Here is a 17,243-nt window from a genome sequence, read left to right as displayed (position 1 = left end):
GTAAACAATAAACTATATATACAAAGAATGACATTGCAGTGGACAATATATACAATCAATATTTCTCATTTCTGAGCTCTGATCAAGCTCTACTGGGGCACAGCCTTCCCTGGTTTGAGCCGCACAATAAATTTCCTTGTTTAAGTTCACCAGAAGTTTAAAGTTTAAGTTTACTGTCCACATTCAGTCAATAGTGGAAGAAAATGGTCTGGGAGCCATAACAGAGGAAACGGCTGTGTTTGAGGACTGTCTGTTGACACATCATTGAGGTCCCTTTGGCTCTTTGGCAGCTGCACTTGCAGTCAGCTCTTCCCTGTTGGGATGTGGCCGAGTAAACTCGATGACTCAGTCCTCCTTTCTGACTGGACATGATGCGTCCTCTCTCACTCATTTTACTCAGCCTTTTGCACTCACTGTGTCTATTTGTGAGTGTGTGTGCATGTGTGTGTGTTCGCTCAGTTAAGAGAGAAAAAAAAAACACAAAAGCAAGGGCAAAAACTGATGATGGTTTTGTTCTATGTGCCTCTACCCTCCTGTGTGTGTTTCTCCATCTCTTTCTGTTTCTGCTTTTTTTTCTTCTCTTTCTCTCTGTGCTGGGACAGGCCGACCAGTTGGGTCAAGTCTTGCCCTGGTTTGCTCCACACACCCCTGTCTCAAGGCTGATGACAAATGTGTCTAAAATCAACTCACTAAGGAAAGAGAGTCTTCACCTCACCCACTGATCATACATTCACTTTCTCCACACTGTATTTCTGCCTTATTTTCATAGCAAACACATTTACCTGCATAAACACTGTGTTGGATTCAGACACATGCATGCACACATACAGACAAACTCTTTTTTTAAACACACACACACACACACACACACACACACACACACACACACACACACACACACACACACACACACACACACACACACACCAGTCTCCTATCCCCCGCAGCAATTAGCTATGACAGGTCAATTAACAGGCTTATTTATGAGCAGGGGATGCCTGCTAGTTGTGTTGTAATGATTCCAGATACTCTCTGTACGTGCATGGGGGAAATTGAATCCATGATGAATGTGGGCTGAAGGCCTTAGCTGGGGGCTGCATTTGCTCTTCATTAACTATGCCTCAGCAACACCGTGTTTCTTTCAGCATTAAAGGGAAAATTAAGTCTGAAACAGTGGTTATATTGTAGGTTTTAGGGCTCCTCTGTGATGTTGGACAGCATGGACTTTATCGTATTTGCATGTTAACGAGTCTCTTAGACAAAAGTTTTAGACTGCTGCTAACACAGACACACACACACACACACACACACACACACACACACACACACACACACACACACACGCAAACCTCTGTCATGTAACAAATAGAGTTACAATGCAGTCTATCAACATACTACATGTGAATTTATCACATGTCAAATTATCACTCAAGTGTGTTGTGTGTGTGTAGTGTGTTAATAGCATTCATTTATATCACCACTCTGAGACAGCCTGATGTGTGATTTGTTTCAGTTTATGCATTTGTGTGTGTGTGTGTGTGTGTGTGTGTGTGTGTGTGTGTGTGTGTGTGTGTGTGTGTGTGTGTGTGTGTGTGTGTGAGGAATGGTGGGAAACAAAGCAGAGACACAAAGACAGAAAGGTTAACTCACAAGTTAAGGACCAAATGGGAAATATATGGATAAACCACATGAACTAGAGGTAATGAGACACGTGAACATGTGGTTGCATCATCAATAAAGCACTAAATATCCATCTTCCCCATTTGTATCGTGACTCAGGCGAAGATAGGTGATGCAAGATGGATGAATGAGGAAGGACGCGTGCGATAGAGAGATTGTATCCTTGGCAACTGAAGGTTGCCTCTTACATGATTATTTTTCTCTTGTCTCTCTCTGTCTCCTCGTTTCTCTCCTGTGTGCATGTGCTTATTGTACTGTATCTGTATCTATCTAACACATGGGTGTGCATTTGACCAAGTCTGTCCTGCATGTATGTATGGTACATAGACTATATTTATTTTATGCTTTTCTACTCTAGTCTGATGACCATTCACCCATTCACAATGCACACCCATTTGTATGATGGTGCTCATTACGAGTGTTAACAATTCACACACTTACGTACCAATGGAACGTGGACTGATGAGGCCAGGGATCGAACAAGCGACCTTCTGATAAGTGGACGACCACTCTACCCCCTGAGTCACGGCCACCTCAACAATGCCGTGATTTTCAGTTATGTGCCACTGACTCCCAACAGCAGATGCTTTGATATGTCATAGCAAGAAATAAGAATACTATTTTTATCATTGCATTCTGTTTCGCTGAGCTGGTTCTATTATCCTGGGACTGTGCATGCTGGCTCACTGCCGTGTCTTACTGGAGAACTTAATGGAACTGAGCCATTGCTGTAACAAGTAAAAATATCTGCTGTGGAAAAGATCCATAATGTGCAGGTTATCATAGGATCTATCTCTGGCTGAACACTTGATGATCAGTAAAATCTGCTGCTGCAGTTTGGCTGGAGGGATGACCTGTAATAACGTATGCAAGATGGAAAACAATGGACTGATATTGAATATTAATTAGATATTGAATTTCAAATGTTGATTAGCTGGGCATGCTGAGCAGTATGGATGCACATCTTTCAATAAATATTAACCATCAATTTTTAGGTGCTATGCTTAAGTTGAGGAAATGTTGGGTCATCAGCCAGTACAACTACATGTATATATAACTATATAACTACAGACCCAGTACAGCTGGCTTCAGCAAGTACTAACACACACTCAGTATTGTTATCTTCAGTAAGGGTAAATACTACTACTACTACTACTAATAATAATAATAATTATTATTATTATAAATTATATAAATGGAGAGTTTAAGCAAGACTGACATCATTAAATATACTTTTCTGTTTACATCATTTACAAATCATTGCACGATTTATAACTCTCTCCTGAGTTTTCTCCCTCGTCCGGGGTCCCTCTACTGTCTTTCAACGCTCATCGCTGCCTCTCCTGCCACCACCCCCTGTTGCTGTTGTTCCTCCAGCTGCCCTGTCATCTCCCATCCTCTATCTGTTCTCATTCTCTCTCTCTCTCTCTCTCTCTCTCTCTCTCTCTCTCTCTCTCTCTCTCTCTCTCTCTCTCTCTCTCTCTCTCTCTGGGGAGTGCTGGTTTCCTTACAATCAATAATAATGATTGAGCTGTCTACTGTTGACTGGGAATTACCTGACACAATTGCTGTTGTTGTCCTCTGCTGTTTAGCTTCTTTTCTACATGTTGAAATTGTAAAGAATGGCTCTATTACGTGCATTTTGCCAATGGGTATGGCTTGCTGCCATCTAAAAGTCTTGGTTGTGATGTTTATGAAAGGGGAGATGCTGATTGGAGGCAAAGGATGGGATTAGGCCTAGTAAAGTAAATGATGCAAGGCTTTGGCAGCCTTTGGCAAATAATCAGTATCCAAATATTGTCCATTTTCATTGCTTATTTATATAAATCCTGATTCATTGGAGAATGAATGCCAGATGAGGATCAGTAACAAGTGTTTTGATTGTTGGGCCAACACTGTGTTACCTTAAACCCTTTGAACTGGATGTTTGTCCACTGAATTCTTAGAACTCAATCATATGACCCTGCTGTCTCAGGTTAAAGGTGCCCTGTGGATTTTTCTTGTAACCAGACCAAAGTTAAAAAAGGTTAATATTGGGCATTGTTTAAATCCAGATCTGTCTTCCTCTTCTTCCTCTTCTTTGTTAGCACATTACTGCATTTGTTTCTGCCAACTGTCCATCAGCAAAATAGCAAACAGATGACAGGATGTGAATCGCACCACCCACATGTTTGTGCATCCTTTTGCACGTGCAGAATGTAAATTAAATGGGGACCCACTGGTGAAAACATTGGTCCCTGATGCTACTAGTGTAGTAGTAGTAGTAGTAGTAGTAGTAGTAGTAGTAGCAGCAGCAGCAGCAGCAGTGTAGTAGTCAAAAGCTGCACAGAGTGTTTTTAATCTGGTGATCAATGTTCAAGAGTGTCACACGCATCACCTCTGAATCACAGAACTATATTACAGCCGAATAAAGTTAAGCCAGTGGTCCTTTTATTTAACATTGCAAACCCATTAAGTTCTTACACTGGTGAGAGATATGTAAAATGACAAATATGCGACTTGATTGTATCTTTCATTAGACCCTCCCTGCCTGGTGAACATCCATGTCTTTCACATTTAACCCTGCAGTTAGTGCTGAAGACTTTCTGTTTAAAATACAACATAAGACTTGACAAATCCAAATCCAACTGCCTTCTCAGGCTGATTAGTACTCCCTTTGACTAGTAAACTGACTTTAACATGTACAGTTAAATTAATGGAGTGCCCCTTTAAGTTTCAGTTTCACCCTCTCTGCATGCTCGCTTGGTCTCTGTCTGTTTCTTTTTCTCTTGTTCAAAGATGTTGGAGAGTTGGTTAAATGTTGAGTAGTGTTACATTAACTTCCCCTCTGAAGGACTGGGTTACCAAAGCTGGGTAATGTCCATACCAGGCTCATCAAGGTCGGGAGGAGGGATGTGGATCCTGGTCATGCCGACCTTGTCAGTTGTGGTTTTGGCCTGCATTACTTTTTATGAATGGGTCTCTGCAGTGAGGTGGTCATGTTGGATGCAGTGCCTTTCTTGTGTCTCAACAGCAGTTTGCAGCATCAGCCACTTCTAAATGGCCTGGAGATGAATACTCCCCATATTGTGGAGTACAGTAGTGGCTGTGTGTGTGTCAGCTTTGAAGTTCAATGCTGATAATTTTTCAGTACAACTGAAGAAACCATTAGCCCAATTTGCTAAGAAAAATAAACAGCATTAACCTTGCAGTGCTCGTTATGTATTATCTCAAATTTCTCATCTGAACGACATTCCCATGATTTTCAAATTCATTTGAATTCCCAGAGAGCTGCTTTTTGAAGCAAATGTTATTCTGTTCCACAGAGTGCAGGAGCGCCTGCATGTCGAGGCTTGTTTCATTTCTGCTTCATGTTGAGAGCATGTCCACGGAGAACACAAACTTTCTAGTCCTGTGCACAGCTCACTGACTGCATACACCGAAGGCCTTTGAGGTGCTGCCACTCGTCTCTGCATTTCCTCTCTCTTTGTGCTCTGTCCAACAAAAGTAATGATGTCTTTGAGAACAGCCTCCTCTCCTGCCTTTCTAAAGAGCTGTAGCCCAGCCGATGGCTTGCATTAGTACAAGGCTGTTATTGTAAACAGTGGTCGAGCCAACTGATAAGGAACATTAGAATTTAAACTCTTTACTGCCTGCTGGCCATGACTAACGCACACTGCCTGTGTCTATTCAAGTTATAAATTCACGTGAACTGCCACAGTAGGAGCTTCTCTGTACATGATTTGGCCCATTGCATTTTTAGAGAAAATGAATTTTATTTGAGCTGCACATACACACTGAAAAACGTGTCTCCAAAACTACGTTGTCAATCAGTATATCTGTAGTGAGTGCTTAAAGTTTTTATCGTTCCATGCAACCACCATCTGTCTCATGTCTGCAAGCTTTCCAGTCACATTCCTGTCTAAAACATGAAATGATCAGAGTGAATGGTTGTTCGTGGAGACCAACTCACAAAGCAGAAATTACATGTACATAAAATCAATGGGGGAAAAAAGTAACATGTTTTAGTAGATTATTTGTGTCTCCACTTGCTCCTCTGTGGATTACCCAGAGGCCATCTGTGTTGCTCGCAGTGTTTGGTACCTGGGGGGCTTGTTGGAAACCAGGCCAAACCACATTTGTGTGCCTCACAGTGCACTGACTCTCTTCTGCACTGGTATTTCAAAGCTGTCTCTGTACTCTGTACATCTCTCTCTCTCTCTCTCTCTCTCTCTGAAACACACACACACACTCACTCGTTCTCTCTCTCTCTCTCTCTCTCTCTCTCTCTCTCTCTCTCTCTCTCTCTCTCTCTCTCTCTCTCACGGCTGTGTCCCCTCTGGTATGTGGACAGCACATCAATGGGAACATTAAAGGTTACAAGGCTCAACAAAACGACATATTCACAACTCCAACCTGACACTTTATTGTGCACCCTTTGATCCTGCAGTCCCACATAAGCACACACATACATGAGCTGTCTGTCTCACTCAGTCTTCCTCACACACACTCTCTGTGTCACACACTGCAAACTCTTAGGCCAAAAATTGGAAATTCTACTCATAATTGTTTTGAGAAGAAATTTTGTAGTCCACCTTTCTAGAGCAGTATGGATATTTGGTAAAAGCCCATTGTTAAATATCACAGGCACATTATATACAGCAGCAGCCTTTTATGACCCACCACCCTGTTTTTACATCCACAGTCTCATGATCCTTGGCGCTTAAAGAGTCAAGAGTCAAAATTTTCATGTGAATTTTTCACAAGCACCCTTTGGTAATCTATTTTTGAGTGCACAGAAAAAAATACTTTTGCGCCCTATATGCTTCATGTTTTTAATTAAAATTATATCTGACAATGTTAGTCCTAAAAATGTTCCATGACTGTACACCAGGCAGTCTCGCCACTCCTTCGACTGAAAAACTTTGAGAAACTACAACTGAGGTTATACTTCACGTCAGTGCAGTGCCCAGCAGTGATGTTTAAGTGTTAGCACAGGCAACTCATATTTCAGCTTGATCTGTTAGCAATGAACATCAAGTGAAAGGGCACAGGCGTGACTTCCTGAGCCTTTCCAGAAAATATAAACACATAAAGTAATTATTTTGCCATCCTGTGTTGCATTGCAGGATATTGCATTGCTTTGTGCTGTACCACTCTGTTTGGTATCTTTGAGGAAATCATTATGCTCAGCGTGATTGCGTTGTTATGTAGCTTTAAGGAAAGGGTTATTTGTGCTGTGGTTCTCTGTAATAATGTGTCAAGGCCAGTGTTAGTCTCTGGGCTTCCTTCCCCCAATTATTTTTCTCATCGTTTCTAATTATACAACAATCTGGCATCTTTGCTGCGGCTTGTTTAATTCAGAAGCACTTGCAGGTGTAAAGAGGCAGGCATGTGTAGCTTGGTGTCCATGTAGGTGTGTTTGTATGCGTGTGTGTTGTTGCCTATAGGGATAGTGTGCGCGCGGCTGGTTCTTTTAGCAACGCAAATTTTCAAGAAAGTACATAAATAAAACAAAACGTTAACTGCAGCTACACGGTGAAGAAACAGCATCGTAGCATTTATAAATTAGATGACCACGGCCTTTTGACCAATTAGCCTGTTCCTTCAACTACCCCTGAATTTCCCTCACAGCTACCCTCTGCCTGGTAAATCAAATAATCCTTTTGCACAAATGAGCCGACCAGCTAAATCCATCTGGCCTTTGCTGCTGCACTTCTCTCCTTTCTCCCTCCACAGTGCCCAGTCAGCTCCGAGGTTCTCCTAATTATTTTATTTATTCATTCAAAGAAGATCTTTCGTTCTGGACTTAAGTAGAAAGCAAGTGGGAAAGAGGTGGCGCTACTCTTGCATTTTATGAATGTAATTGAATGGGCTCTCTGTTCGGAGAGGAGGACAGCATGAGACACAGAGAGATCAACAGAAGAGAGCGTACATAAGCTGCTTGTTGTGCAAGCTTGTAGGTATAGCATGCATGCCCTGCAGCATGTACCCAAACTCTGGTCTGTTAGAGGCCACTCAGGCTTCAGTTAATTCTTGAGCAACTGAGCCAGAGGTTGCTTAAACTAGGTGAGGGGCGATTACAGAATTATCAGTTTCTACCGTCTTTCTTTATTCACCTTTAACTTGGATTCCTCTGCAGAGGTGAGCTGGTAAAATGACCTCACGTGCACAGTCACACTAATCCTTGTCTCTGGCAATCAATAGATTGTTGGTATCAGCCCCATGCATTTCTGTTTTATACAAACATTGCTGTAATACACTCACAGCACAACACTCACTGATTAAAACAAAGGCAACGAATGCCCCAGCAGCGAGAGGTGATGACCATGGTGTGTTTGCTCTGTCATTTCATTTCCTCAGAACATCTTTGGGGTCGTGTCGGGCTTTTCTCCTTGGTGGGTCAGAACCTGGTTAATAAATACTGTATATCAACCTATAGCTTCATATAGTTATACACACAGTGATAGTGTGTCTTTTCTACTTGTCTTCTGGGTTAAATACTCTGCTAAAATAGCAGATTGGTGTGAGCAGATGGAGTTTTTAAAGTGAGGCTAGTCATGCATATTTGCCACCCCTCCAAGCATGCACCCACTTGCTGTCTTGTTATGTATGAGTACAGGCGTGATATACAGGCAGAACGCAGGCAGGTTTTCCATCAGCATCACATTTGCACACAGTCACACATTATTATTGGAATAACCTGCGGGTTACATGCCTTGCTCAAGGGATAGTTGGCAGATGTAGTGGGAAATATTGTTATATATGCACAAGCCCACGCACCACTTTCTGTAGAAGCCACTTAACAGATAGAATAAGCCATTATTACTGTAGGATTGAAAATCTGTCAGACATGATTACACAGGAAGCACTTTGGTTATCATATTTAAAATTATACATTACAAATTGCCAGTCTGCAGTTAAACCCAATAACTGCAGTCGTGAGAACTGTTCTTGTTTTTTTTGAGTGCAACAAAGTTTCCTTGTTTATTTGCTTTTTCTCTCCTCATATTCCAGACAGAATACGCTTGGTTTTTGATTAGCCGGGTGCACTGGTACACCACAATAATTAGGCCGTCAGTCAAAACCAGATGGCTGGTGGCTAAAATGGGGAATTCGTCTGGAACGTTTTCAGATGGGTCTCCTGTTTAGTTTTGTTGTTGTGGGTCCACAAATGATTATGGGTTAAGAACACAACTTCTAAATATTTAATACTCTATTATTGTATCTGTGCTGTTTGATCAGTGCTTCAGCATGTTGTCTTTTTAAAACACAATGCCATTTCATTCATTCATTTTGCCACTTTGAGATCTGGTCGAGTTTTGGGGCAGTAACTGGTTACTCATTTATGTCAGGTCTGTTCTAGCAGGGCACTGGCTGTGTTTTTGACTCACCGGATGTCATATACACTCACCCAACATCCATCTGCCTCTTTCTCTCTTCCAAACAGATTGTGTTTGAAGGGATTCGAGGCCCGAGTTTCGAGGGCGATATTGCCATTGACGATGTGTCCATCACCATAGGGAAGTGCAAGCAGGAGAACACTGTAGCCAGCGCAGGTAAGACAGGTAAGATTTTCTTTTTTTGAGTGGAGAGAAAACAACCAGAGAAACATCCAACACCATCTGTCTTTAACCCCCCCCCACATTGTCTGTGTGTGCAGCTCCTTCAGGGAGGAAGGCAATATGATATTCTTAAAGGTCTAAAATGTGTTAATAGCGTTTTTTGTTTTCAGCAGAAATGCGAGTAAAGTGGTGAATTAAACAGAGCTGAGTTGATTTCACTGAAAAGAAACGAATTAAGGGGCAGTGGAGAAGGGAATTAATGTAGAGACAGGCTTTTCAAAGGAACAAGAGAAAGAAAACTAAACATCTTCTTTAGCTTCTGTGAGATGTAGGAATATAGCTCAGAGAGAAAAGGTTGTCAGTCTGGAGGCTGTATGCTGACAAGTGGACACCACAGGTCACCGCCGAGGCGATTCAGAAGCCTCATCATCATTTGCTGTCTCTCTCTCTCCCTCTGCTTCTATTGTTTTACTTACTTCAAATGTCCCTCTATCTTTTCATCCTCTTCAGTTTCTACGCCACACCCCCGCTGCCTCCCCCACACCCACCTACATTATATCCTGTCTTCTCCTCTTACCTTCTGTTCTCTATTAGCCATGTACACATCTCTATACCTCTACACGCTGCTCTTCATCTTTTAAAGCTTATGTTATTTACCCTTTAGAGGGAAAGTGAGAGAGGGCAGAGAGACAGCGTGTTATGAGAAGGATTTAGAGAAAAACAGCATGAGTGAAGGTGAGGGAAAGAGAGTTGTTTTTACTCCATAAACTGACCACAGTGTCTCCACACCACTCATGCAGACGTGCAAGACATGTCAAACCAATCTCACAATCGGCCCATAACTAGAGTAACAGAATACTATTTTGCTCCTTATGACAACTGTTTGTGACGGTCCACTCTGCCTCAAGGGTGAACCATAGGGGAAACCAAGTGAGTTACAAGGAATGAGTGCATGTCCATGTAAGCGTGTGGAGAGAGACTCAAATAGCCAAAAGGGTCGGGGTGTGGAGAGGAGACGTAGAGAGAAAAGGTCAAAGCCACAGAGTGACTGAAAATATGTGTGGATGCGTCTGAATGTGTGTGTGAGAAAGAGGAAGAGAGGGAAGAGATGGAGAGAGAAACAGGTCCAAGAACCGAAAGAAGAAAGAGAATATGAAACTAAAACCTGCCAGCAGTTTAGCTACAGTAAGAGCTGAACTCTGCCAGCCAAGACACGCGTACACGCACACACACACACGCACGCACGCACACGCACACACACACGCAGCACATAAACATTAAATTCTCATAACAACCTTCACTGCATTCTCTGTGTGTACACACATGCACCACAGCAGCGAGCTGGCAGCGTTCTCTTATAGCACATTGCCATCACTGGGAGGTAAAATGGGGACACTTTGAAACTCTGAAGCTGAATAAGAATCAATCACATGGATCTTTACTATGGTAGAATACATAACTGATCTAACTGTTATTCAGCCAATTAGTTTCACTTCATCTTATTTTGGCATTTGGCGCTGTAGAACAGACTCATTTTGACTATAAAGTAATCTCACCATTTAGGAACGAGTTTGTAACATAAGTTCTGTTTTTAAGTGCAGTTTGAGTGACTCCTTTTAGTGAAGTCAATTTTTGTTCATATAGTCCAACATCGTAAATTTTCCTATTTTCCTTATGTTCAGATGAGAAAAAACACATTTTACTGAGGAGAAAGTCAAAACCTCAGATAGAGCAACAGAAGAGAAGGGACCATATTCTAGGAAGTACAGACAGGCAAAAGATGTGTACAGAATTTTAGTACAATCAACTAGATTTTATGCAGCAACATGTGATGAGAATCTACCTTTGACATGGTCTCGTTCACTTTTTTATTTCTAGAACCTACTGCGAGGAAAACATTAGGGCCATGGAAACAACACAAAACAGGAAAAAAAAAGAGGAAATTAATTATTAACTTCCGGCTTTTACCTCCTCAAATCCCAAGTGTGAGATGTGTGTATGTGTGTGATCTCGCACATATGTGCATGTAAAGACACTTGCGGATAGAGTGAATAATGGATGAAGATATAAACAGGAAGAGGAAAGCTCTTGAGCTCTCCAAGTGTGCGCGTGTGTATGTGTGCATATGTGCCCTGCAGGTTTTGTGCAGGCAGACTCATACAGTGAAGACAGATGGGTAATTATCAGGCAGGCGACTGATGAGTCTTTTGTCACTGTAAGAAACACAAATGCATCTGTCTTGAGTGCAGATTTTGCCACCATGGAGTTGGCAAAGTGACATGAGGATTAGAAAAGGATTAAACTCTACTGATGTTTGCCAGGTATGATGATATCAAAAGGAATATGATTTAGAGGAAAATGTTAACTTATAACTACCAATCGCGTAAGATGCCTGTGGTTCAGTCATGTGTTCACAAAGTGGTGAACCTCGCTCCATCCTTGCTTGTGAATGACTGAGCCTGTCCAGGATGCCCCTTTCATACCCAATCATGATACTATCACCTGTTACCAATCAACCTGTTTACCTGTGGAATGTTCCTAACAGGCGTTTTTGGAGCATTAAACAACTTTCCCAGTCTTCAGCTGCTCCTGTCCCAACTCGTTTAAAACGTGTTGCTGCATCAAATTCAGAATAAGCAGATATTTGCAAAAATCTATGAAGTTGATGAGACATTACATAGAATGTTTTCAATTGAGGATATGACAAAAAGATGAGCAAATTATCACTTTCTGCTTAATTTATGTTTTACACAGCGTCCCAACTTTTTTAAAAATCAGGGATATATACTGTATATTGGGTTCATTTGACTACAAACCAAAGTTCTTGTGTAAGGCTGTCTTAATCCAAGGGACATACAGGGGCCAGATGCATAAAAATTAAAAAGGGAAACATACATATGCATGTTTTTTAAATTTTTTTTCTCAGATTTACAGTATTAAGCTACACATACACCTGCATCTGTTTGATGTGTGGGAAATGGCATATTCATGTTTTTGTGGTCATGTACTGTTTATACATTATAGATTACCAGCATTCCCAGAAAACAGATAGATAGATAGATAGATAGATAGATAGATAGATAGATAGATAGATAGATAGATAGATAGATAGATAGATAGATAGATAGATAGATAGATAGACATGGAAATTCAGGGCTACAAAGCAGTATATAACATCAATGGCAGCTTTGATCAACAAACTGTCATATGACGCTGTGTGTGTGTGTGTGTGTGTGTGTGTGTGTGTGTGTATTTGAGAGAGAGGGGGTGAATCGTTGTTTCTGAGCAAGAGTCCACTCCGATGAGACTTTCCTTCTGCTCCCTGCATCTCACAGGAGGTGACACACACTAACACACACAGTCTGCATTCACACTCACTGCCACATACATGTGTGTCGTCCCACAAGTGTTTTCAGCTGAGACTTACTGTACATGTAAACACTTATACACACACAGGGATGCATGTAAGATCACCAGTACACACATTTGACAGCTGCAGTGAATGCACTCTCACATGCACACATTTACTTCAGGTTAATTATGTGCACACACAGGGGACTGTTATCTTACAGTCCTCCACAAATGAAGGGTGAGTGCCTCTGACATGGTTTGGTTCAACTCTGGCTGCATACATCGCAGAGCGCCTGGCTCCGATGTGTGTTCAGAGGTGAGGTGACGGAAGGCGAGCTTGTCTCTCACTGTTTTATGTTTTACTTTCTTTTCTTTTTTTCCATTGTAGGAGTTTCCTCCTCATTTCATTATTGCTGCTCTATCTATTGATCCACAGTATATTTTTCTGAGAACTTTCCAAATAGGTGAAACAGTAATCCAGGAGCAAATACAAAATGACATCTGAAACTGCTTAATCTTTTTAAGCTCAAACTTAAACCAGGAAGTGGCTTAGCTTGATCTAATGGGCATTAACATTACAAGTTTGCGAGAGAGTGGATGGATAATAGTTTTAACAAGGGAGTTATAATAAATCTGTTCACTCATGTGCTTTACCTGCTGATTATTCTGATAAATTAAATGTTGTCATTTAGCCACAGGGACTGTAAAGAAGGGGATAAAAGCAGGTTACAAGATTGTTTAATATGATGCAAATTTACTTGTGATCATCTGGACATTGTTAATTAAACAGACAGTGTTTTTTTTTGTTTGTTTCTTAGGATTTTTGTTGGTTGCAGCACAAGGGTAACACAATATGCAGTGCAATGTCCTCCTGCACTGCATATGGATTACTATTCCGACAGATCAGATAGATGTGTCATGTATACTGTACTATATGTACTATACTATACACCTGAGGCACTTACACACAATCACTGACACACACAGAGAGATGTAGAACACCATGTTTCACCCACAAACTATACTGTAAGAGGGTGTGTGTGTGTGTGTGTGTGTGTGTGTGTGTGTGTGTGTGTGTGTGTGTGTGTGTGTGTGTGTTTGTCTATGTCTGGGGGGAGGGGGCGCTGTGTATGGATCAAAGCTTTATTATAAATATTGATTTTCTGCCTGGAGGATGGACCCGTGATATGAAATCATATTGATCTATTTAATACAGTATCTACTTTGTATTTATGAATCTCTGTCTTTGGGCAGCTTGTACGTGTAATTTGTTGCAGCATTTTTGTATAAGAGAAAGTATATTGTATGTATGTAACAAGAGAATGAGTGTGCTTTTGTATTTTGCTTCTATGTGGGACTGTAAGATTTTAACACAAGAAAACAGATAGGAAACCTTAGATGATCTCATGTCTGCAGTTATTCATATCAGTGAAATGGTTCTAAACAATTAATTTAAACCACACAGAAGATGTGTGCAACCTGCAGAGAAAAACTCAAGAAAAATATCCATCACGTATTGATGATGACATCAATTGTAACTTCTTTCTTTCATTAAAACATCAATGCTGTCATGACAAAGAGTGGGATCTCAATGTTGAATCTCTCTGTTTACTCATCCGCCCCCTCGTTCTTGGTTCCATCTCTTCCCTTTGCTTCCTCTTCCACTTGACTCTTTCTGTCCCTGATAGTCGCTCACTTTTCTCCATGTGAAATCATAAAAAGTATCTTCTTTCTATAACTCTCCTCCTACTTTTAACATCGGTAACATGGTTTTGTGTTGTTCAAATGATGCTTTTTATTGTGCAGAAGAAAGCTCTAAACTCTGCCACACCACAGTATTTTCATCACACATGCCACTGTGCTTAGCCTCAGGCTTAAAGACAGCCTGAGGACAAAGACATGAATATATACATGTACAGTAATGTACTTAGCCTGGAGTTAATGTAATGTCAAGGTCAGCTGGTCTTTATAAAGTGCAGTTTACAAAGGACAGACAGAAACAAAAAAAAGAGAGAAAAGAGAAAAAAGTCTCAATTTACAGTATTCATGTGATTTCAAGAGAAAAAGAAGAGACATTTTTACCTTCATGATTCAGATGTATGTTTTAGAACAATTGTTACTGTGAGACCATTTGTAAAATCAATAATCAAATAGATAATTAAATACACATAGATTTTTAAATATGAATGATTTACTGTTATGTCTCACTCTCAGCTGTTTAGCACATGTGAAATGTAGATAAGATCCTTCTTTTCAGTGTTTTCTTGGAAGAATGATTTATGAGTAAATGTAAAAAGGCTAATCAGAGGTGGACTTGTGTCTGTAGTAACAGGGTGTCCGTAAACACTTTCTTTTTATGGATGATGACTCTTTTTTTGTCTTTCTCCACAGTTCTGATTGGTGGATCACACCCACTCCCATTGGCCAGCTGGCTGACCTTTGGCCTCTCCTGCTTCCTGTCGCTACTCTACAGATGATGAGCACTTCCCACAACACCACCTGTCTGTATTGACAGACACTGCCCTGACTCGCGCTCTTTTACTTCTCTCTCTACCCTTCTCCCTGTCCTTTCCTGTCCTTCTCCACTTGTTATCTTTCTATCCTTCGAGTATCCATCTCATCCCTCTCGCTTAGATTAATAGTAACACAAAGTCTTTGTCTAGTTCCTCCTGCTCTGCTTTCTTTGAACCTTTCCTCCCCAGACGCTCAGCATTACAACTGACGCTCATACTGTATTTATGGTTAACATACTTAATGATCTTTGACAGTCGAACTTCACATTCTCTCCTTTGTCGATCTATTAATCTGATTAGATTCACTGTAACCATGTCAGCGTGTCACTTTGTCACCTTTGCCTCCCTTTCATCAACCTTTCTTCATCTGCTCTCTCATGTATCTCCTCTCCCTCCCACCGAAATCCCTTCCACCCAATTCCCCAGACACACCAAAGTGTCGGACACTCTACCAAAGATGACAAAGGACCTGAGGGAATAAAATGAGGAAACAGGGATGCCAGGAAGAAAGTGAAAGAGAGAGAGAATGTGGGGAAAAAATCCACGAAGACCGTCTCCCTTCCAACCCAACCTTTGGGACCATGGGAGCTACCGAATGACAAAAGAGACAGATGGAGAAAAAAAAAACTGCTGAATGAATGAATGAATAAATAAATAAACAACAGAATGGTGAGGAAAGGACGAACTAGGAACAGAGGAAAAAAGAAGGGTGCTCCTGGTAGCCTCTCTGCTTGCCCTCTGCTTGCCACAAGAGACTAACCTCAGTGCGGATTATACGTGTACATTTATCTCTATATATATTAAATATAACAAAGTTTAAACTAAAACACAACCAGGACAGTGGAGGACTTTACAAAGTGAAATTAAAGAAGCACAACGTTTATACAACCTCTGCTGTTCCTATGGGTTTTATTCTACTTATTATGTGATGTTGCAATTTGTCAGACCTATTCAATGTTTTTGATATATTTTTTTTGTTTTTGGCATTATAAGGGTCAAGGATAATGGGTAATAAAGTATTATATTAATATTTATGAGAGGAAAAGAAGATGATTTGTGAGCCAGAGCCTGAATTGAGCACGAGGAGGGAAATGCAAGGACGACCCAAGCCACCTGGATATAAACTTCAGCTTTTTCCACACACACACACACACACACACACACACACACACACACACACACACACACACACACACACACACACACACACACACACACACACACACACACACACGCTCAGTTTTCCTCGCTGACAACACAGCCGCGGCCTCAGTTCACCCTCTGCCTCCAGCACGTCTCATCTGTGGATGGTGGATGCAGCGTTCACCATGAACTTCCCATCACTGGACACCATGACTCACATGAATTGATCAACCACAAAGGAATAACTGAATATGTCTCGAAAGAAAAAAGAAGCCTGGTGTGGTACAGGGGGCCAGAAAAGAGCCTGCAGTGAGTTCACTTGGATATGTGATCAGAGAGCACTCCTTTCTCCTCATGTTAATGAATGTCATGTCTGAATTCCCCATACACTTATGAGAGATGGAGGAAAGTGTCAGTGTCTGGCAGGTGTGCAGTGTGAATTGCATATCAGATTTTCTGTCATTGCTTAATTAGCATTGAATGTCTGTAGTATAAACAGTTTTCATACTCACATAGATATGATTGTTAAAGTTAGGCAATACTCATATCTATAGATCTATATACAGTCGTTCATGATTACATTTATGATAGCAGTTCAGTCTGCAGAAAAATAGTGGTACCCAAAACACAACATAATGGGTACATCTCATTTAGTGTGTGTTCACCATTCATGAAGTTCCACAATTAAGCTGTAGCTGTTTGAATCATTCAGGGGGTGGTATCCTGGCATAGGGTTAGGGTAAGGAAAACCCCACATTCATCAGTCACCCTGCTCCAGTAACTGATCTGCTTGTGTATGCTGGTCTGCTTCATTACCATGTGCATTACATCTGAATCAGTCCTTTCAGCACTATATGTACTTTGTCTGTGTCATGTCATGTTGTTTTGATTATTGCACTTTTTTTTTTTTTTTAAATGTATTTGTTTTTCTTTTTTGTGGTCGGTACAAACTGTGCTATTGATCTTTCAATCATAAACAGTACGTAACATACAGAGATGATGTGCCTGTTTG

General features: G+C 41.0%; 1 protein-coding gene across 1 annotated transcript in view; it reads left to right on the top strand.

The window, feature by feature from the left end:
• LOC139335431 (MAM domain-containing glycosylphosphatidylinositol anchor protein 1) overlaps positions 1-16,938 on the top strand; it is a 168,831-nt gene extending 151,893 nt beyond the window's left edge. The window contains exons 17-18 of the mRNA XM_070969035.1: positions 9,110-9,218; positions 14,967-16,938. Of these exons, the coding sequence (XP_070825136.1) occupies positions 9,110-9,218; positions 14,967-15,052 (195 nt within the window). The 3' untranslated portion in view covers positions 15,053-16,938. The remainder of the gene's footprint in view (positions 1-9,109; positions 9,219-14,966) is intronic.
• Positions 16,939-17,243: the final 305 nt, after the last annotated feature.

The sequence above is a fragment of the Chaetodon trifascialis genome, chromosome 1 (assembly GCF_039877785.1).
Source record: "Chaetodon trifascialis isolate fChaTrf1 chromosome 1, fChaTrf1.hap1, whole genome shotgun sequence".
Classification (NCBI taxonomy): Eukaryota; Metazoa; Chordata; class Actinopteri; order Chaetodontiformes; family Chaetodontidae; genus Chaetodon; species Chaetodon trifascialis.
This window is presented reverse-complemented; position numbering and strand designations above follow the sequence as displayed.